Source organism: Electrophorus electricus, chromosome 10 (genome assembly GCF_013358815.1).
Source record: "Electrophorus electricus isolate fEleEle1 chromosome 10, fEleEle1.pri, whole genome shotgun sequence".
NCBI lineage: Eukaryota > Metazoa > Chordata > Actinopteri > Gymnotiformes > Gymnotidae > Electrophorus > Electrophorus electricus.
The window spans coordinates 265001-287401 of NC_049544.1; the positions used below are offsets into that span (position 1 = coordinate 265001).

At 45.6% G+C, this 22401-nt stretch overlaps 1 protein-coding gene across 3 annotated transcripts in view; it reads right to left on the bottom strand.

The window, feature by feature from the left end:
* chd4b (chromodomain helicase DNA binding protein 4b) overlaps positions 1-21500 on the bottom strand; it is a 26830-nt gene extending 5330 nt beyond the window's left edge. Inside the window, exons 1-35 of one of the 3 annotated variants that reach the window (XM_035530781.1) lie at positions 21260-21500; positions 20551-20642; positions 19178-19290; positions 18395-18664; positions 18061-18179; positions 17145-17491; positions 16816-16928; positions 16565-16682; positions 16243-16412; positions 15787-16035; positions 15150-15353; positions 14751-14962; positions 14460-14591; positions 14123-14219; positions 12825-13016; positions 12315-12515; positions 11973-12110; positions 11611-11732; positions 11048-11221; positions 10589-10730; positions 9469-9600; positions 8424-8541; positions 7991-8115; positions 7776-7868; positions 7272-7413; positions 6316-6485; positions 5866-6043; positions 4098-4184; positions 3914-4005; positions 3625-3758; positions 2697-2841; positions 2451-2607; positions 2100-2194; positions 1697-1955; positions 1539-1601 (exon numbers count right to left, since the gene is read on the bottom strand). In XM_035530781.1, the coding sequence (XP_035386674.1) occupies positions 1539-1601; positions 1697-1955; positions 2100-2194; positions 2451-2607; positions 2697-2841; positions 3625-3758; positions 3914-4005; positions 4098-4184; positions 5866-6043; positions 6316-6485; positions 7272-7413; positions 7776-7868; positions 7991-8115; positions 8424-8541; positions 9469-9600; positions 10589-10730; positions 11048-11221; positions 11611-11732; positions 11973-12110; positions 12315-12515; positions 12825-13016; positions 14123-14219; positions 14460-14591; positions 14751-14962; positions 15150-15353; positions 15787-16035; positions 16243-16412; positions 16565-16682; positions 16816-16928; positions 17145-17491; positions 18061-18179; positions 18395-18664; positions 19178-19290; positions 20551-20620 (5173 nt within the window). In that variant the 5' untranslated portion in view covers positions 20621-20642; positions 21260-21500. Of the gene's footprint in view, positions 1-1538; positions 1602-1696; positions 1956-2099; positions 2195-2450; positions 2608-2696; positions 2842-3624; positions 3759-3913; positions 4006-4097; positions 4185-5853; positions 6044-6315; positions 6486-7271; positions 7414-7775; positions 7869-7990; positions 8116-8423; positions 8542-9468; positions 9601-10588; positions 10731-11047; positions 11222-11610; positions 11733-11972; positions 12111-12314; positions 12516-12824; positions 13017-14122; positions 14220-14459; positions 14592-14750; positions 14963-15149; positions 15354-15786; positions 16036-16242; positions 16413-16564; positions 16683-16815; positions 16929-17144; positions 17492-18060; positions 18180-18394; positions 18665-19177; positions 19291-20550; positions 20643-21255 lie in introns of all 3 variants that reach the window. The other 2 variants (XM_035530779.1, XM_035530780.1) reach the window with 2 other exon arrangements.
* Between the last annotated feature and the right edge of the window lie 901 nt (positions 21501-22401).

Sequence of the window (22401 nt, forward strand, 5' to 3'; positions counted from 1 at the left end):
ATTATTCAACCCTTAGGTTTAATATTTTGTGGAATAACCCTTCTTTGCAATTACAGCGATTAATTGTTTTTTTTTTATAAGACCTGATCAGGCTGGCACAGGTCTCTGGAGTAATCTTGGCCCACTCCTTCATGCAGATCTTCTCCAAGTTGTCTAGGTTCTTTGGGCATCTCTTGTGGACTTTGATCTTGAGCTCCTTCCACTAGTTTTTAATTGGGTTAAGGTCAGGAGACTGACTAGGCCACTGCAAGACCTTGATCTTTTCCCTCTTAAACCAGGCATTGATTTTCTTGGCTGTGTGCTTGGGGCAGTTGTCCTGTTGGAAAATAAAATGATGACCCATCTTAAGATCAATGATGGAGGAGCAGAGGTTTTTGGCCAAAATCTCCAGGTAGGCTGTGCTATCCATTTTCCCGTTGATGCGGACCAGATGGCTGGGCCCCTTGGCGGAGAAGCAGACCCACAGCATGATGTTGCCACCACCATGCTTGACTGTAGGGATGGCATTCTTGGGGTCGTATGCAGTGCCATCCTCTCGCCAAACGCCCCGGGTGTGGTCGGCACCAAAGACCTTGATCTTGGTCTCATCAGACCAGAGAACCTGGAACCAGTCTGCCCCAGAGTCCTCCAAGTGATCTTGAGCAAACTTTATTCGGGCCATGACATGACGCTTTGAAAGTAAAGGTACCTTACAGGCTCCCCTGGAACAGAGACTATTGCGGTGGAGTACGTTACTTATGATATTTATTGAAACCAATGTCTCCCTCCTTGTTGTTCTTGGGTCAGCCTTGACCATTTGGACAAGCCTGGCCTCAGCACGGGAGGAAACTTTGAAAGGCTGTCCAGTCCGTGGAAGGTTAACAATAGTTCCATAAGCCTTCCACGTCCGGACGATGCTCCCAATGGTGGAGACAGGTAGGCCCAACTCCTTGGAAAGGGTTTTGTACCCCTTGCCAACCGTGTGACCCTCCACAATTTTGTCTCTGATGGCCTTGGAATGCTCCTTAGTCTTTCCCATGTTGACCATGTATGAGTGCTGTTCACTTGTTTGGGGAGGGGTTTTTATAGTCAGAAAGGGCGGGAAAAAACAGATGAGTAATCCAAGCATGTGAAGCTCATTGTTCTTAATACCTCAATTACTTCTTAATACTTGAGGGAACCAAACAGAATTCTGGTGGTTTGAAGGGTTGAATAATAATTGACCCTCTGGTAAACTTTGCAAAATTAAAAAAATAAAATAAACAGAGAAATAACATTCTTTTTTGCTGCAGTGCATTTCACATGTCCAGGCCCATCTACAGTCCAAATTTCACAATGCTAAGTTAACTCCAAATGTGTAAACCTGCAAAATTTGCAGGGCGTTGAATACTACTTGGAGGCACTGTATATTCTATGAGGAAATGATAAAGCACTTTTGTAAGTTGCTCTGAATAAGAGTGTTTGCTAAATGCCGTAAATGTTTATGTGTATTTGTGTGCGCGCGTGCATCATATGTGGGCACAGTTGCGCGTTTGCATGGTGTGTGTGTGTGTGTGTACCTTTCTTTTCCTCTCCTGCGGGACTGCTGTCCATTTTCTCAGTCTTCTCTTCACTGGTCTGCTCTGTAACAGACACAGAGAGATTACTGGAGTAGTGTATGAGGGGCAGGTGAGACAGGTGAGAGGTGAGACAAGGAGATAAGGAAAGCCCAACTTGCCTTTGGTTTTAGACGAGTCTGAAGTGCTTATGACCTCTGAGCTCTCTGCTTTAACATCTGGTGAGGAGGTACTTTCTTTTGGAGAGTAAGATTTCTCCTCCTTCTCTCCATCCTTGTCTTTCTCCTTCCCTCCTCCTGTGTCTGGACTCTCCCCCTCCTTGTCTGAGGAGGACGCGGCCACGTCTCCTTCCAACTCCTTCACTGAGCTCTTCCTCTCTGGACTGGGGGGAAGCTCACCATCATCAGGAATTTCAATAATCTGACAGAGAGACAGACAGGAACAAAGAGACAGAGAGAAAAATGTAAGAATGAAAAAGCAGGAAAGGGAATAAAGATTTAATAAAGGATGTGTACTAAAACAAGTAATTAATAAGAGTGTGTGTGTGCGTGTGCGTGTGCATACTTCATCATCCTGTATGTTGGATCGTTTCCTGTCCCCCTCCCCGTCCCCCCGGTCCTCCATCTCCCTCTCTGAGTCCTCCCCTTTGGATAGGTCCTCTAGATCAGACACAGGCTTTAGTCAACAACAGAAAGCAGCCACACTGCATAAGCCCCACCCACATAACATCAACCCTGCCCACAATCGATCAGCCCCTCCCATAGAACATCAGCCCCGCCCACAGAACATCAGCCCTGCTCACAACCGATCAGCCCCTCCCACAGCAGCCGTGCCATCCTGTAGTGCAGGATTCACAATGGACTGGTCTGAGAAGTTGTGGTCATACTGATGTGAGAAGGTCTGGTGTCTGTGTACCTGGTGCAGGTGTGTTGGGCTGCGTGTCTGCAGGTGTTCCACTAGATGGTGTTTTGGGGTCGTCACCCGCAGCAACGGCTGCTGCTTTCTTGTTTTCCTCCAGCTCCTTCATCCAGGGCATGGACCACTGACCATTCACATGCTCAAACTCCTGCACCTGCACACCACAGCCAATCACTCATGCTAATACTGCTGACCAATCACAGGCTCAGATTCTATTATCAACATATGCAGAGCATCACATACCTTCTTTCGGATCAGTGACATCACGCCAATCCGTGTGAGGACATGTTGCCGTGACAACCCTTCACGAGGAACTCCATCTGCAAACGTCTCAGCACCATCCGCACCCGGTTCACACAGATGACGCATGAACAGAGACACATATGCCCTGAAAGAGAGAGAGATAGAGAGAGAGAGAGAGAGAGAGAGAGAGAGAGAGCGAGAAAGAGAGAGAGAAATATTTTACCACCTAATCTTAAAATAAATCAGATTATAAAACAACTATTTGGAACATTGGGACTATGAAACTACAACTCAAAGTAAATTCGAGTGTTATCAGGCCCTAACAGAGAGTCTATCAGAGACACAAAGCAGTGAAAGATCAGATCCTAACCAAGTCCAGACTCAGTCAGCTCAGTCTGGTTACAGACTAGGACAGACACAGAAAGACCTCCGACAGAGGAGAGAACACGTGATCACTGCGGGACAGGTGAGGCAAGTCAGGGAGACAGAGAGGCACTCTACTGTGAAACATGTTAAAATCTTCAAGAAATGAAATAAAACAAAATATCTCACATTTAAACTAAATGACCCAACAAGAAAAGGGAGAAAGAAAAATTACACGTGCACTCACAGACATGCACAGACACACACATGCATGGATGTGAACACAGACATGCACATGCACGCATGTGCACACACACATCTTTCTTAGGGTATACAGCAACCCTTGTAAAATCATCACGGAATAGAGACAGAGACAACCATTTCTATTTCTCACTCTCTCAAACACACACACACACCTGTTCTCCCATTCTCAAACACACACACACACACACACACACACACCTGCTCTCCCTCTCTCTCTCTCTCTCTCTCTCTCTCTCTCTCTCTCTCTCTCTCTCTCACACACACACACACACACCTACACACACACACGGTGCATACTCACTTGAACTCTTTCTCTGACTTGCCCCTCAGGTCTCTGACCAGCCACTGTGTGGTAAACGCATCCTGTGGGGGCATCCCATAACGCATCACTGCATTCAGGAAGGCCTTCCTCTGACGCGCATTAAAACCCAACACCTGCAAACGGGGGGGGGGGGGGAGTTCCCGAGTTTAGAATGTATTCTTGTTTGGCTAAGTGATAAACCCAGCATGCAGCCTGTGTCCTCTGTGTGAGAGGTGACGGAGTCTACTGGAAGCAGATGAGTGTTTAGGACATTGAAGGTGAAGCTGACCTCAATGTTACCTCCCACTCTGGCCAATAGGGGGGGCAGTGGTTTATCTTTATCATTTCGTAAGCCCTTGCGGTTTGGCCGCCTAGAGTTGGCTACACAGGAGACAGAAGAGGACAGAAAGGTGGTCAGCACACACGCGCACACACACCCATATACACACACTATTCTCTACAGGTGCTTATACCTTCAGAACGCTCATCAAAGTCTTCATCTCCCTCCTCTGAGGCCACGGAATAATCTGATTGGTTATCAGACTGGTCATCCTGCCAATCTGAGTAGAGGACAGGAAAAGGGGAGAGACAACATTATGAGAAGCAGTTCAAGGTTCTCGTTAGTGTTATTAATGTTAAGAACCAGAAAAAAAATCCACCACATACTACACAACAGCAGCAACACACACTCCCAACTACGCAAAGGTCTGTACGTGGACGAAATTCAGTCTCACACGAGATGTTATACTATACCACTATCCCCATTCCAGCGTCACCACTATACCACTATCCCCATTCTTGCGTCACCACTATACCAATATCCCCATTCTAGCGTCACCACTATACCAATATCCCCATTCTAGCGTCACCACTATACCAATATCCCCATTCTAGCGTCACCACTATACCGCTATCCCCATTCAGCCTCACCACTATACCACTATCCCCATTCCAGCGTTACCACTATACCAATATCCTCATTCCAGCGTCACCACTATACCGCTATCCCCATTCCAGCGTCACCACTATACCACTATCTCCATTCCAGCGTCACCACTATACCACTATCCCCATTCCAGCGTCACCACTATACCACTATCCCCATTTCAGCGTTACCACTATACCACTATCCCCATTCAGCCTCACCACTATACCACTATCCCCATTCCAGCGTCACCACTATACCACTATCTCCATTCCAGCGTCACCACTATACCACTATCCCCATTCCAGCGTCACCACTATACCACTATCCCCATTCCAGCGTTACCACTATACCACTATCCCCATTCAGCCTCACCACTATACCACTATCCCCATTCCAGCGTCACCACTATACCGCTATCCCCATTCCAGCGTCACCACTATACCACTATCCCCATTCCAGCGTTACCACTATACCACTATCCCCATTCAGCCTCACCACTATACCACTATCCCCATTCCAGCGTCACCACTATACCACTATCCATTCCAGCGTCACCATTATACCACTATCCCCATTCCAGCATCACCACTATACCACTATCCCCATTCCAGCGTCACCACTATACCACTATCCATTCCAGCGTCACCACTATACCACTATCCCCATTCCAGCGTCACCACTATACCACTATCCATTCCAGCGTCACCACTATACCACTATCCCCATTCCAGCGTCACCACTATACCACTATCCCCATTCCAGCGTCACCACTATACCACTATCCCCATTCCAGCGTCACCACTATACCACTATCCATTCCAGCGTCACCACTATACCACTATCCCCATTCCAGCATCACCACTATACCACTATCCCCATTCCAGCGTTACCACTATACCAATATCCCCATTCCAGCGTCACCACTATACCACTATTCCTGTCCCCATTCCTGTGCAACTCTCCAGTGTCTGTAGTGTTAAGACCAAGCTGAGATTTCAGGCAATTTGAGCTATATTCTAGGATGTGTGCTGCTTATCACACACAAAAAAACACATGACTCACAGTTCAAACATAAAACACAAACAGAAATATTCATAAACACACACAAAAATGTCTTTACCAGATTTACGATCAGGACGGTATGCTTGTTTGCATGCATATACATGTACGCACAAAAACACACATACACTCACACACACACACACACACACACACACACACACACACACACACACACACACACACACACACAGAGTGAGAGGGAGCAGTAATAGTAGAAGTGTGAGAAGTTCGTCCTGTACCCCGTCTACTACCTCTGTCCTCCTGAGAACAGTCATTGTAGTTGACTGGTTTGCGAGGGCGTTTGCCTTTGCCCAGCTGACGTGCCAGGTCCTCCTGCTGCTGCTCGTAATGGTGACGCAGCAGTTTCTCCCAGTAATCAGGGTCAACACTCTCCTCCTGTTTTATAATCTCCCTATCCACATCCTCCTCCTGGCAGCCAGACACAGGAGGGTTACAGGGTTAAGAGAGGGTTTAGCACATCATAATGGCCAAAATTATTATAGACAATTATAGACCACAGAAGATTAAGCATCAGATATGTTCACCAAAGAGCATGAAGGGCATATTTTCATGACTGCACTGAAACAACACAACATATAGAATAGCACACACACATACACACACATACATACACACACACACACACATACTCATTCACACTCATGCACGCATTCACACACATCTTCACACACTCGCCGTACCTCATCATCCTCGTCTTTGACGACGTACTGGGCCACCTTGAAGGAGCTGAGATACTCGTTCATGCTCTGGAGCTCTGTGTCCTCTGTGGCGTCCTGGTTGCGGTCCAGGAGCCTCTCAATGGCCTTGTCGTCATAGTGGATCACGCTGCTGTCTTCTTCTTTATTATCACCTGTACGCAGACAGAGGGGCATGCACACATCACTCACATGCTCAATTACAGGTCACCACCTTGGTATGGACATGACAGGATTGGGACAGGCGAGGACGTGGGCAGCCAAAAGCCCGTCCTGCTGGACCCAGCACTGAAGTGCCACCCTGATGTGCTTTCACTTTCACTTTCACTTTCCAGCATGTCCCCAGTAGAGGAGAGAGAGAGTGGAGCTGGGCCACAGGACATCCCGCTACTCATTCAAAGCTTTCTGTAATCACTCCAGTGTTTCTGTTCCACTCAAGCCAGAGATATGCTTGTTTTAATATGTGTTCAAAATATCAGTTCTTATCTTAACAAAAGCTAAGCTTGTATTTCTGATCATTTTCATGGTCTCTGTGAAAACACCTAGAGAATTCCAAGCTTGTAAAATGCAGTGTGGTTTCACGATGGGACATTGTCATGTGTTACACTGGAGCAGTACATGAGTGAGAGAAAACACCAACAGTACAATTTTACAAAACCCGCTCTGGGCTAAGCTGCATCCCTCCACTCTCACTCCACACCACTCACACACTCTGACACACATACACACACACACACACACACACATAGTCACTCACACGTTTTCACTCTGCACCAATCACACGCGCTGACACAGATGTCAGGCTGCACCCACAGAGAGAGGCCAGTGATGGCTGGAGACAGACACGACTAGACGTTTCTTTAGACACCTGCTAACATCCATTCTGTGCTGTGGGCCTGAAGGATGACTCTAAGTGAGTATTATAATTAATGCACCCTCACCCTCCCCAATCTCGTCCTTAAAGAGCTCCTCAGTGCCAAACTTCAAGATGTCGTCCAGTTCCTGCTTAGACATGGAGCCAGCTTTGGAGCCCAGACCAGGGCGGACCACCAGGTGGGTCAGCATCATCTTCTTCTTGGCCACCTACACACACCAGAGATGATGGACATGTGAGAGTGTGTGTGAGACAGAGTAAGATAGAGTGAGAAAGTTAGTATGTGTGTGAGAGTGAGAAAGAGTGAGAAAATGAGTGTGAGGGTGAAAGTGTGAGAAAGAGTGAGAAAGTGAGTGTGTGTGAATGTGTGAGACAGAATCAGAAAGTGAGTGTGTGTGTGAGACACGAGTGAGAGAAAGTGAGTGTAAGACTGAATTGAGTGTTACACATTCAATATCATACTTTCATGAGTGTGATATTGAATGTGTAAATGTAAGAGTGACCAAGTGTTAAAGTGTGATAGTCTAAGAGTGACTGTGAGAGTGTGATAGTGTAAGTGTTCAGCACTGGCCTGTGTGATTCTCTCCTCCACTGACGCCTTGGTGACGAAACGATAGATCATCACCTTCCTGTTCTGACCTATACGATGAGCCCTGCTGAAAGCCTGATAGAGAGAGAGAAAGAGAGAGAGAAAGGGTGGGGGGTGGTAGAGGAGTGCACACGGTACTAAGTACTCTCTCTGTAGTGCGTACAGATGTTATCCCTGCAGTGGTCCAATGTGTGTACCTGGATATCGTTGTGTGGGTTCCAGTCTGAGTCGTAGATGATAACAGTGTCTGCAGTCGCCAGATTGATGCCCAAACCCCCTGCCCTGGTGGACAGCAGGAAGACGAACTGTGGGGCTCCAGGTGCTGTGGAGGGAGAGGGAGGAAGCATAGGTGAACTGACTACAGCTCCTGCCCTGCCAGTGAAGGCAGTTCTCCCTGACTACAGCCCCTCCCTCCGCTATGGACCGACTAGAGCTCACTAGAGGAGATTTCAGAAGGACTAGAGATCCGAACCCTGGACCCTCTTGGGCTCAAAAACAGCTTACACACTTGACCAAATGATTCAAATGTAATGACCAGAGTCCAGAAAAAGGCTCTAGTGTAAAAGCGTGCTTACACACATTGCCTCTTTCTTTTTGAGGGTATTGTCTGCTTGTAGTTTGGAATCTCACCATTGAACCTGTCGATGGCCTCCTGCCTCATCACACCCGTCACACCTCCATCAATACGCTCATATTTATAACCTTCATTCTCCAGGAAGTCCTCCAGCAGATCCAACATCTTTGTCATCTGCAGAAGACACATGAACTCATGTGTCTGTGTAGTGTGCGTGCGATATACCTGATGAGCACCCTGTGTAGTATGTGTGTGTACCTGTGAGAACATGAGCACTCTGTATGTGTGTGTCTGTGTGTGTTTGTGTGTGTGAGTGTTTTGGTAGCTCAGTGGTTAAGGTACTTGACTAGTCATCAGAAGGTGGTCACTGTTGGGCCCCTGAGCAAGGCCCTTAACCCTCAATTACTCAAAGTTGTATTCAGTCAGAATCGTAGGTCACTTTGGATAAAAGCGTCAGCTAAATGTAAATGTGTGTGTGTGTGTGTGTGTACCTGTGAGAAGATGTGTACTCTGTATGCATGTGTGTGTGTGTACCTGTGAGAAGATGTGTACTCTGTATGCATGTGTGTGTGTGTGTGTACCTCTGAGAAGATGAGTACTCTGTATGTGTGTGTACCTGTGAGAAGATGAGTACTGTGTGTGTGTGTGTGTGTTTACTCATGAGAAGATGAGCACTCTGTATGTGTGTGTATGTGTGCATACCCGTGAGAAAATGAGTACTGTGTGTGTGTGTGTGTGTTTACTCATGAGAAGATGAGCACTCTGTATGTGTGTGTGTGTGTGTGTGTGTGTGTGTGTACCCGTGAGAAGATGAGTACTCTGTATGTGTATGTGTGTGTGTGTGTGTGTGTGTGTGTTTACTCATGAGAAGATGAGCACTCTGTATGTGTGTGTGTGTGTGTGTGTGTGTGTGTGTGTGTGAATACCCATGAGAAGATGAGTACTGTGTGTGTGTGTGTGTGTTTACTCATGAGAAGATGAGCACTCTGTTTGTGTGTGTGTGTGTGTGTGTGTGTGTGTGTGTGTGTGTGTGTACCCGTGAGAAGATGAGTACTCTGTATGTGTATGTGTGTGTGTGTGTGTGTGTGTGTGTGTGTGTACCTGTGAGAAGATGAGTACTCTGTGTCCGCCCTCCTTCAGCTTCTTCAGCATCTTACACAGCAGCATCAATTTCCCAGAAGCCTTTGTGAGAGACCCGCCTTCGTACATCCCATTGGGCATTTTAGGAGCTTCCTGTTGTTAACGGCCGATAGAAATTAGTTGCCAAACACAGACATCAAACGTCTCATCACTAGTGTTAATTTCAGCAGTTGTGGTTCTAGACCATGTGAACTGGGGTGAACTGGGACCAGTGTGTCCATTAGAGGGTCATGTTCATTCTATCTTACTGTTCTCCAATTAAACTGTTTCAAATAGTTCAACATTTTAATTTAATTTATTTTATCTTATCTACTTCTTTATGATGGTGTACATGACAGTTAAAGGCCTACGTTAAAGTCAAAAAGGGATGTGAGCTTTAACAGTGCAATGTTCACATCACTTTAGATTTTTTAAGCAATTTTTTTTTCATTACTCTTATCTTTCATATAGGTGTTGCAGAGATTTTGTTGTATTAACATTGACAAAACAGACAAAAAAAAAAAATTAAAAAAAAAAAAAAATATATATATATATATATATAAACAGGCAAGCTTTTCATTAGTGATGAAAGCTATCTAATAGTTTAATACACTAAACATTAAATTCTACGTATGTTCCTTATATATTTTCATTAATTTCTTTATAACATTTAACCTTTATAGTCTGTATTTTGTTTTCTAATAAACTATCATCTTAAAACAGTACAGACCACAAACAGCAGGAAAGCAGAGCTAGACATCATGGGCTAAAAATGAAAGAAATTTTTTAAAAATGAGCCCAAACACGTTTAATTAAGAAGGCAGTTCACCGTGTGTAATCTGTCTAAACACACTTGCCAGATAGGCTGTGAATCTACAGCCTGGGGCAGATCAAATCAGTTCACCTTAGGCAATTCACATTTTTCTTGTGACCACAGCATTCCAAAATAATCTGCATCAAGGCATTTCTGAACTGCAAATCAGACAACGTGGACAGCAAACAGAGAACAGATTATTCCCTGCATTAGCTGAAAAACAGGGAGAGCTTAACTCAGATGGCTCATTTACAACGCTATAAAGGAAGAGAGTAATTGGGTATTTACATTAGCAGCCGTGGGAAAGAGGTAGGGGTGGTTACAACACTTCTTAAGGTCCATCACCACATTGAGCAGAGAGACTTGGTTCCCACCGCCCCGTGTGTTCAGTGCCTCAAAGTTACGCGTCAGGATATATTTGTAGTACTTTCTATCACACACACACACACACACACACACACACACACACACACCAGTGTGATCAAAGTGTAAGTTAGAAATAGTAGATTTCACATTTTACTTTCTAGCTAATGGAGAAATCCATATGAAAGGAACAAACTTTTATTTATTTTCTGATCCTGAACTGATTTTTAAAACACATCGTTTAGGTCATGAACTAACCACCCATTCCCACTCCTGCCCACCACACTTCACTCCTACCCTCACTCCCTCTCTCTCCCCCCTTTACCTCCTTCCTTCTCTTCCTCTCCTCCTCTCTCTCCCTCCCTCCCTCCCTCCCTCACTCACTTCTGCATTGAGCTGAGTTCCACACGGACGATGAGCTCTGTTTTTGAGGGCATGTGTTTGAACACGTCTGCCTTCAGTCGTCTGAGCATATGAGGTCCCAACATGTCATGTAGTTTTTTGATCTGGTCCTCTTTAGCGATGTCAGCAAATTCTTCCAAAAAGCCCTCCAGATTACTGATACACACACAATGTCAAAAACACATATGCATACACCCACCTATACATCAACTTTTTTGATGGCCTCATATAGATTTCTTCACATCCTCACGAACAGTAGCACAAACACACAAATACAGTATCAGTCTCACACACTCACACACACCAAAAAAGTGTTTCTCTCACACACACACACACACAATACAGACCATCAGTCTCTCTCTCTCTCTCTCTCTCTCTCTCTCACACACACACACACACACACACACAAATATAGAGCATCAGTCACACACATACAAAAAATACAAAGCATCAGCGAACCTCTCAGGCATGAGGACGTTGAGCAGATGGAAGAGCTCAAACATACACACAGAAAGACACACACACACACACACACACACACTCACTTAAACCTCTCGGGCGTGAGGAAATTCAGCAGGTGGAAGAGTTCCTCCAGGTTGTTCTGTAGGGGGGTTCCAGTCAGCAGGAGTTTATGCTGGAGAGGGTAATTATTCAACACCCGGAAAAACTGGAGCGAGAAGAAACAAATAAATACACACATATCTATTTATTTATCTAATATATGTATTATATAGTTTAATCACCATTAATATTAAGATTGATATTATTAACTGAGATGGATTATCCATTTGAAAAACTAATACAGAGAGTGCTTAAAGCTCTGCTGTAGTTATGTGTACTCTGTGGGGGGTTAGAGTGGGTGGAGTCTTGGGGTGGTGTTGCGGGAGGTCAGAGTAGGCGGAGTCACCTTGGACTGGTTGTTTTTGAGTCTGTGTGCCTCATCCACCACCAGGCAGGCCCAGTCGATGGAGCCCAGGATGGCCTGGTCAATGGTGATCAGCTCATAGGAGGTTAGCAACACGTGGAACTTCACAGACGCCTCCTTCTACGGAAAAAATGACAAACCTTCTCATAACCATCCAAATAAACAGCAAATAAACACCCATAACAAACAGCACAGGATCGCTCACCACTCACATACACCTTGTGTACAAGACAACAATAACTAATAACCAAACTAACCAACTAATTAACTAATTATACAGCTGATCGATTAACTGAATGACTGATGAGTATCCTCCTCCTCTACCTTCATCTTGGAGGCTTTCTTCCCGCCGCGGATGGCGTTGTCCTCGAAGGTGAACTCATTCTCTCGGATCACAGCTCGGCTGTCCTTGTCTCCCACGTAGGTGACCACATACATGTCCGGAGCCCACATCTCAAACTCACGCTCCCAGTTAATGATGGTGGACAAGGGGGCACTGACAAGAAAAGGCCCCTTGGAGTGACCCTGGACCACAAACAGAGGAGGCATTACCACACACACACACACACACACACACGCACACGCAAGCACTCACACACACAGACTCACAGGACCTTGAGCGGAGGAGCCATTACCACACACACACACAGTCTCACATGCAGACAGATAAATATAGACAAAGTCACATACAAACACGCAGCAAGACATACACACACACACACACAAACACACACACACACGCATTTAGACAGACACATATGCAGATAGACACACATGCAGACAAAGACAAAGACAAACTCACACAAACACACACAGGTGCACGCAAACAGACACCTCTTTGTAGAGTGAGTAGAGAAACACAGCAGTCTGCACGGTCTTGCCCAGACCCATCTCGTCCGCCAGGATGGTATCAGTGCCCTGCGCCCAGGAGAAGCGCAGCCAGTTTAGGCCCTCCAGCTGGTAGGGGTGCAGGGTGCCCCCAGTGGAGTCCAGGTAGTCCGGTTGCCTGTCGAACTTTATGGTGGTCTACAGGAGCACAGAGGAAGCCGAGAAGATAGACACACAGAAGGAGAGAGATAAATGAGGAGAGACACAGTCCTAGAGTTTATAAACACCCTGCATCAGACCCATTCACTATACACAATCCTAGAGTTAATAAATGTGCTGGATCAGACCTAGAGTTTATAAATGTTCTGGATCAGACCCAGAGTTTATAAATGTCTTGGAGCGGACCCATTCACTACACACAATACTAGAATCTATAAATGTTCTGGATCGGACCCATTCACCACAAACAATCCTAGAGTTTATAAACACCCTAGATCAGAACAAATCACTAGTTGACCATTTTCCTGATTTTCGTCCTTTTTGTCTTAATTTTTCACATTCTTACAAACTTGAGAGCCTGTGTTAAAGGACCATCATATAATCTGCTAAAGCATCCAATTCAAAGCATCTGTTGGTATTCAAAAAATAGTTTAATTTGTAAGAACTTTCACTCCTGAGCATGCCTTCTTACACTAAAAGCACTGTAACATTTGAAAAGGTTTTAGGTAAACAAAAAGAAAATGTGTCATTACCATTATTACCTGGTGTAAAACAGTAATTACTACTGCTACGATCTGCTAGTAGCTACTTGTAATATTAACCCCAGTGTGTCCAGTGCAGGAGTGTCATGGGAGGCCAGTCCACTCGTAGTAGGAATCACTCCACTTTCCATCCTCGCTCCCAATCCCCGGAGTATTAATTGGGCGCACCTGTCATCACTAATGAAGTCTCTATTTTACACCCACAGGTACCCGAAGACAGCGCTGCACATTAGCGGACTAATCCCCAGCATAAGCAGGTGATCATCGCTGTGCTGCCTTCAAGACGAGGACTACCTTCGAGAATATATATATATATGTGTTTCGTGCATCAGCTATCGTATTATCTATGGATAATAAAATGCACATCCCTGCAACCCCGCCTCTTACTTTCTCCGAGCCGCCGCCGTCACAAGGAGACTGAAGCACACCTCCACTCTTCAGTGTACCTTTTGCAGTTTTGATAATGGAGTGACTAAGTGTGTGTATGTCTGTGTGTCTTTTATTTTTGTGTGTGTGTGATACTATTATGAGCCCCTCTCTTACATCCACCACAGGGTTTGTAGGGGGCTTCTCTATCTTCCGCACTTTCACTTTCTTTAACTTCTTCCCTGGTCTTCCTTCATCCCCAATCATCAGCTCTCTGAGACAGAGGGACAGACGGACGGTGTTGAACACAGCAGATAAATCCATACATAAAATAAAATTTAAAGAACATATAAATTAAAACAATCAATAGAAAAGTGTTCTTAGTGAAAACTAGAGAGCACTGAGAATTTATGTTCATTATGGTTATGTGGTTTGTTATGTGTATGTTTATAGGTATATATGGGTGTGTTGTGTGTGTGTGTATGAGTGTGTGCATATCCGTGTGTGTGTGTACCTGTGGTTCCAGTAGTGCTGCTTGTAGGTTTCATAGTCAGGGATCTCCATGTCCTCACTCTCCCATGATGACTGGTCGTATGGCAGGTCCCGCCATTTAATCAGATAGTGGACATTATTTTTTTTATCCACACTGAAACAGGCAAGAAGTACATACAATCATTACACACAACCCTGAGGACCTAACACAGGATCTAGAGTGTTCGAGGTGTAGTTGATCATCTAGAATGTTCTGGGTGTGGTCAATGATCTATAGTGTTCCATCTGTAGTTGAGGCTCTAGAATGTTCTACCTGTGGTTGAGAATGCGGTGTATAAGAAGCCACTCCATCTTGACACCATATCGACCGAACTCGTCGTCCATGCGCGCATACAGTGGGTCTTTGCTCTTCCTCTTGGTGCTTTTATCTTCATCACCCTCAGCCCCCAGATCAAGACAGGGGGGCTCCTCCATATCTGTCTTACGCTGGAAGTTACGGAACATTACCTGGCAATTCAACTCCAACTGAGCAGAGAGAAAGAGAGAGAGAGAGAGAGAGAGAGAGAGACAGAGACCTGGTTATTAGGGGTGTGATTACAAAATAAGGGACAAATTTACCTGTTATATAGTCTGTGTGTGAGTGTCTGTGCGCATGTGTGTGTATTGTATGTGTGTGTGTGTGTGTGTGTGTGTGTGTGTGTGTGTGTGGTACCTGAAGTTCCTGTACCCATGAACAGTGCCAGTAGGACATGTTACACCACTTAACAAAAAACTCCCTCTCCTTGCGACCAATCATGGGAGGAGGATCCGGGGCGTCGGCTGGGAGGTCCAGAGGGCGGGGCACTGGCATTGGGGGCGGAGCCTCTCCCCAGCGCCAAGTCAAAACTTTCTGGACTTTGCCCTTTAGTGGAGGACACTGGAGAAACAGATTTTATTTCATTCATACATCAAACCAAACTACAAAAAACATGACAAATCCCACCACAATCCCACACACTGAAATATACTAATTTCCTGTTACCAGAGTCACGGACTCATACACACTAGAGCTGGCTATCACCTGATTTGAATCTCAAAAAAGAAGTAACAAAACATGCATAAAACACTAAACTATACCAATGAGAATAAAACATACAGAAAACACTAAACTACACCAATGAGAATAAAACATACAGAAAACACCAAACTACACCAATTAGAAGCTGGACCTCATTTTTCTATTTTAATAATCGTTTTTGATAAGCCCAACACAGATCGTGATAAAACGTTGAATCAATATTTCTACCCATCTCTAACACACAGCTAGCTTACTCTGTCCCCCTCTCTCTCCCACAGCCCCACCCACTTACACGGCAGCGGGGGCAAATCCACTCCCCGTTGGGGATGTCTGGCAGGGGCGGGTTGAGGCAGTGCAGGTGGTAGGAGGAGGGGCAGGTGTCACAGCAGAGCAACTCGCCCCCGTCCTTACACACACGGCAGAACTCCATGTGGTGGTCGTCCTCCTCCTCCATTGCTCCATCCTCCCGCCGACCTTCATCATTCTCCTCCTCTCCCTCAGAGCTCTCCTCACGTGCCTCCCACTGAATACCCTCCTTCTCCTGAGAGATAGACAGATAGAGAGAGAGGGAGGAGAGTGAGAGAGACAAAGGGGGGGGGGGGCGGAAGAAAACATGCTTCATGCAGTAGCAGGAGGGGTGAAAGGCAGGAGGGGTAATTGAAAGTAGGGGTAATCTGTGGTAGGGTAATAATTAGATAATAACTATCCTACATGTTGGAAGGGGCAACTGGTGCGAGGGATAACTCACACAGTGGGGGCAGCTCCAGGTGCCCTCAGGGGCTTTCTCCATGTCTGGATCCAGGCAGACCATGTGATAGGCCCTGGGGCAGGTGTCACACAGAATGATCTCCCCGCCCTGCTGACACACTTCACAGTAGTCCTGGTGATCTGTCTCATAGCCATCAGCATCTTCGGCCACTAGAGGGCAGCATTACAGGAGAAAGCGTACATGCTCAGGCACTTCATATATGCATACTGAAGTGTGTTTGAGTGTAGTCTGTGTGTGTGCACATGTGTGAGTGTAGTCTGTGTGTGTGAGTGTGTGTGTGTGTGTCACAGCTCCAGTTCACCTTTCTTCTTCTTCTTGGAGCTCTTGGATTTCTTGTTCTTAGTTCTGCTACTGCGGCTGGACCCATCACTCACCGAAAAACTGTCAAAATCACTGTCTCCATCATCTTCCTCACCACTCTGGAGAGAGACAAACACAGGAAGACAACGAGCAGGAAAGACAGATGTAAAGAGACAGATCTAGAGAGAAAGGTTGAGGCAGACAGGTTAACAAACACATTGCCCCTAGTTTCTAAGGGACTGTAGGTCTTACTGAGGATCTTTTCCTCTTGAAACTGCCCAGCTTAATTTTGAGAGGTGCGACTTTCTTGGGTTTGGACTTCTTGTCTTGGGGTTTGGGTTTGGTCTTCCTACGTGCATTTGGGCCTGGAACACAAACCCAGCATCAGCACACCAAACCAAAATACCCCCAAATACAAAATTATTATGGTGAAAGATTATTTTCTCTGCTTATCACTAAATTAAAAGTTAAAATATTTCAGTAATATATTCTTCTACTCCCTCATGCCCCCCCAGTCTCATGCAACCCCTTCTGCCCCTCCCTCCCTGTTACACCATCTTGTCTGCTGCACCTCTCCTCACCTTTGCCTTCTTTGGTCTTGGCTTTGCGCAGGGGCGGTGCAACAGAGGTCTGAGGGGCAGGTGTTGGTGCAGTTACTGACGTGGTTGCCGGGGTGGTTGCAGGGGTGGTTGTCGGGGTAGATGAGGGGGTGCTTACCAGGGTGGCTGCCACAGGCAGAGCTGGCTCTGCCCCAGGGGGTGTTACCATGCTCCCTACAGCTGCTGCTGCAGAGGCCACCACCAGGGCAGCATTAGTGCTCGCCAAGCCGCGCATTGGGTTGTTGGTGCTGAACTCACGCCACTTTGCCCCCAACACCATCATCATCTTTGACACAGCAATCTTCGGATTCTTAGCAGCTATCAGGGGCCTAGAATGTCAGACTGAACGTCAGCGTGAACATGAGTGAACGTACACGGGAGAACGTCAGAGTGAATGTCAGGGTGAACAGGAGAACATCAAAATGAACGGGAGAAAGTCAGAGTTAAAGGGAGAATGTCAGAGTGAACAGGAAAACGTCAGAGTGAATATCAGGGTGAACATGGGAGAACATCAGCGTGAACGTCAGAGTGAACACAGGAGAACATCAGAGTGAATGTCAAGGTGAACAGGAGAACATCAGAGTGAATGTCAGAGTGAACGTCAGGGTGAACAGGAGAACATCAGAATGGACGGGAGAACGTCAGCATTAATGGCAGAACATCAAAGTGAACAGGACAAGGTCAGAGTGAACGTAAGGGTGAACGTAAGGGTAAACATAAGGTTGAACAGGAGAACGTCAGAGTGAACATCAGTGTGAACAGGAGAATGGCAGAGTGAACATCAGGGTGGACAGGAGAATGTCAAAAATGAACAAGAAAATGTCAGCGCTGAAATCATTACTTTTTCACAACTTTAATATTAATTACGTAATATTACTAGTGAGAGGGTGTGCTGTACCTGACCATCTGGCTGAAAGCTTTGTAGTTGGTGAGAGTGTGATAATCCTCCTGTGTGAAGGTATAATCGATGTCCTTCATACCCCAGTCCGCCAGCAGCTGGGAGGATGACTTGGGCTCCTGCACAAAGGAACAAACAACAGCAGTGATGGCGGAGGTAGTCGTGGTGAAGCTGCCCCTCACGCCGTCTGACCTCCACCACCTGGAGAGCAGCTCTCTCTCCTGCTGGGGATTCTGCTAATCAAGGTCTCCATGGCTCTGCAAAGAGCAGAATCAGATGTGCCATGTTTGGGATGGAGATTCCTATGGTAAACACTCTCCTACCATCTACTCACCTGCCCTATGTCGTCATCGTCATCCTCATCATCCTCTTCGTCTGGTTCCGGGTCTTTCCGCTTGTTCTTCATTGTGGATGGGACACCGGAAGATTTCTCTCCTCTCCTGCGCTCCTTGGAAGAGCCTGACCTCTTTTTCTTCTTCTTGCTGGGGGCATAGTCACTGCCCTCACTCTCAGACTGCAGATCCCGCTCTTCCTCCTCCTCCTCCTCCTCCACCAGTCGCAAGGCTTCCAGGGCTTCAGGAGAGCTCACACTCATGGCCACGTCCTTCATGGGCAGGATAAAGAGCACATACAAGCACACACATACACGCACACACACACACACACACACACACACACACACACACACACACGCACGCGCACAGACACACGCACACGCACAGACACACGCACACACATGCACAGACACACACAGAAACACGCATACGCACACACAGACACACACACGTGCAAACAGTGTGTAGACAGTTATATACACTCAGCTCAATAACAAGGCAGTGAGAATGTTTTTCACCTCATCACTGACCACTTCTGAAAGTTAAGACAGCAGCTAACACACTCAGCACAGGACAACAGATGCTCTGTAGAGTCTGACTATAACTACAGAATCAAGAGACACACTACAGACCCCAATGTCAAGAACATTGATGAGTTAGGGGGTTTGAGCCACGTGTGAGCACTGCCCTGGAGCATGTCTGTGTGTGTGTGTGTGTGTGTGTGTGTGTGTGTGTGTGCGCATGCGTGCGTGTGAGTGTGTGTCTGTGTGTGTGTGTGTTACCTCTCTGAGGGATTTCTGCCGTCTGCTTCTGCTCTCCCTGCTCTTCTTGGCCTTCTTCTTCTTCTTGGACTTTGGCATGTCCACCTCGGGGATAGGCTCACTGGGAAGCACATCTACACAGACACATAGGCATGCCGGGTTAAAAGTCAATGGCTTAATGGATTCAATTAAATGCTTTATTTATATATAAACATATGTATGTGTGTGTGTGTGTATATATATATATATATATATATATATATATATATATATATATATATATATAATTTTTTTAAAACACTTGACCCTTTAACAGAAAATTTTAATGTAACACATTTGATGTCAGCAGACTGAACTACATGGAAACTGGTTCTTTTAAAATAAACTTAAATCACTGTAAAGTAAAGCAATTAGCAAACTTGAGATTTTGTTTACAATATTAATAAAGATCATTATTAATAATGTAACATAACATTTCCTACATACTCACATGTGCATACAGGGAGCCTATTTGAAGAAGGTCATTAAGTAATACTACTTTTGAAAAATTGTAATCTGTAATATCTTATAACTTTTATTCAGTAAGCACATAATTGAGGTAATGAACAAAGTAACCTACGCTGACATTTTATCGCTACTTTCAATTAACCAATTTACGACGAATGAAAAGTCAAATACGTACTACAAATAAATAAATAAATATTAATTTCAAAGCGGAGAAACGTCATGTTTTGTTTTCAAAAAACGGCAAACATGCGCAAATTTCTGATAGGCTGCACTCGAACAAGCCCCCATCAGCCAGGATGTGGCGGCTCTAGCCGCTCCTTTCTACGCTTGTTTGTTAGCTTGCTAGCTAAGTGGCTACTTAGTTAGTTATGCTATCAAGCTAGCTCGCGTTCAAACATTATTCTAACTAAACAGCTCCAAATTCACTACGCAAAACAAACTAGCAAGTTTCGCTATAACCGCGTGTGTGCATTGTTGTTTTACAGTTATTACACGTTTCCCACAACATAACCGTGAACGCCTGTATTCTCAGAGAACTGGAGGGTTAGCTAGCTATAACTAGCTACGTTAGCAATGTGGTAAAATAGTTAGCCACCTGCATAAGTGCTATTACATTAGTTAGGGTTATGCCACCTGTATAATTCTTACATTACAGTTAGGGGTAGGGTTATGCCACCTGCATAACTATTACATTACCATTACAGTTAGGGTAGGGTTATGCCACCTGCATAACTATTACATTACACTTAGGGTTAGGGTTATGCCACCTGCATAACTATTACATTACACTTAGGGTTAGGGTTATGCCACTTGCATAACTAGCTATTACATGAGTTATTCAGCGGGCTGAACTCCAGCTGGCTGCCGGAGACCCTGACGTGACTGACCGTGTCCCAGAGACTTCCCATCCCGCGAGGATCCAAAATGGTCTCTGTTGTCGTCTTCACTTCCTGACATCGTGGTGTTAATGTCCAGGCATCTAACAACACACATGTAATAGTACTGTTATCCAGCAGCATGTCGGCGAGTGTCCAAGGTCTCATCGGCTCGACTACTCCGCTCCGTCAGGGCGGTGATGGCTGACAGGAATATGGGCAGTACGGCTATATCATTCAATGACAAAATATCCACTAATCCTAGCTTGTGTATTACAGATTTTTTCGAGCACAGCTGCAAGCAGCCGTGTAGTATTACTGAATATAATTTATATGTACTGAAAATAAGCTTAAAAATAACTTTTCCTTCCCTAACAACGTTAGCTAGCCTAGCTAACTAAGCTGTCAATCAATTAGCTGCCCGCTAACAGCACTGGTTCAGCGCGAGGAACATGGTCGCGAGGAACATGGTCGGTGTAGTTCAGACTAACGACATTTTAACCTGCCGCCTCGAAAAACGCTGAAATGTTGGCACTGCAAACTATCTCCGTCCAAGCTGTCATGCCGGGGTTATATGTGGCACACGTAAACACCCGTAAGTTCTTATTACTGTTGGATTTTTACTATTTATAAACACAACTGCGCACAAGTTCTAATCGCCACAGAAAGGTTCGACCCAGCTGTACTAAGAAAATGGTAGCTGGCTAGCCAACTTACTTACAGGTCAGTCCAAGGTACAGATAGTTGACGCTTCAGTAGGATTATTTTAGATAAGAATTTATTTGTTAAGTCTGGTAGATAAATAGTAACTTTCGGGAAAAGCTATTAAATGCTTTAATGCTTTGGAGACGTCGTCCACTCTTCCCCGGTTCCAATCTCCAGCGTCGTCAGTGACCAGAAGCTAACATCCTCACATACACAAAGAGATCAGGGGGTAGACATCCCATAATAATCCTGAGCACTCTCCCCCCCCCCCCCGCCCCCCCACACACACCCACACACACACACACACACACACACACACACACACACACACACTCAACTCAGCATAGCTACCTCGCAACGTACAGACCATAATAGTCACCCTTCGCACACACACTCCCTTCCTCTGTCCCTGCCCCCATAGCAACCATGTTGCTATAGAGACAGTGCCCCCTCCCACCCTCTCTGACATCCCATAATAGTTATGCAGGCTGCTCTGACATCCCATAATAAACACAACTCCTAAAAGAGGGGGAAGAAAAACACTAGTCACATGGTCTCCAGGGAAACTCCGGGCCACTAGACAGACCATAATAGTCTGTGGCTGACTGTCCACCTGGCTGGTGTTGGTGCACCCCAGCAGTGATAAAACACTCGTCCGCATATTTCTCCTTGTGTTCTCCTACACTCACCCAAGCACCATGCAAACAGCCACAGTGTCAAAGGGGTCCTGGTACCACAGTACAACTTTATGACGTGAGACCCGGTCTAAGCAGCACACAGCGTGAGACCAGCACGGTTGTGTTTGTGCTGAGAGAGAAGCTGTTACATCCCGACACAGGTGGAATGGCTTGTTACTGGATCTCACACAGTGAAGGCTGCCTGTGGCCTTTCTGCTATACATTATATAACAGAACACAGGTTACCTGAAACTGGTACAGTCATAAAAAGATATGTTTCCTAAAGAGGAAAACTACTTATTGCTTTGAGGGAAGACCATAAGCACTGTGCACAATGTGCAGTTTTCTTCTAAATCTTGTGTGAATTGGTGCAGTATCTGGGGTAATGACTGTAAAACAGCTCTGTTAGCTGGACGTACTTTACACCTCCAAGTACACACTCAAAGACTGGTCCTCTATGAGATTTTACACTTACAAGACT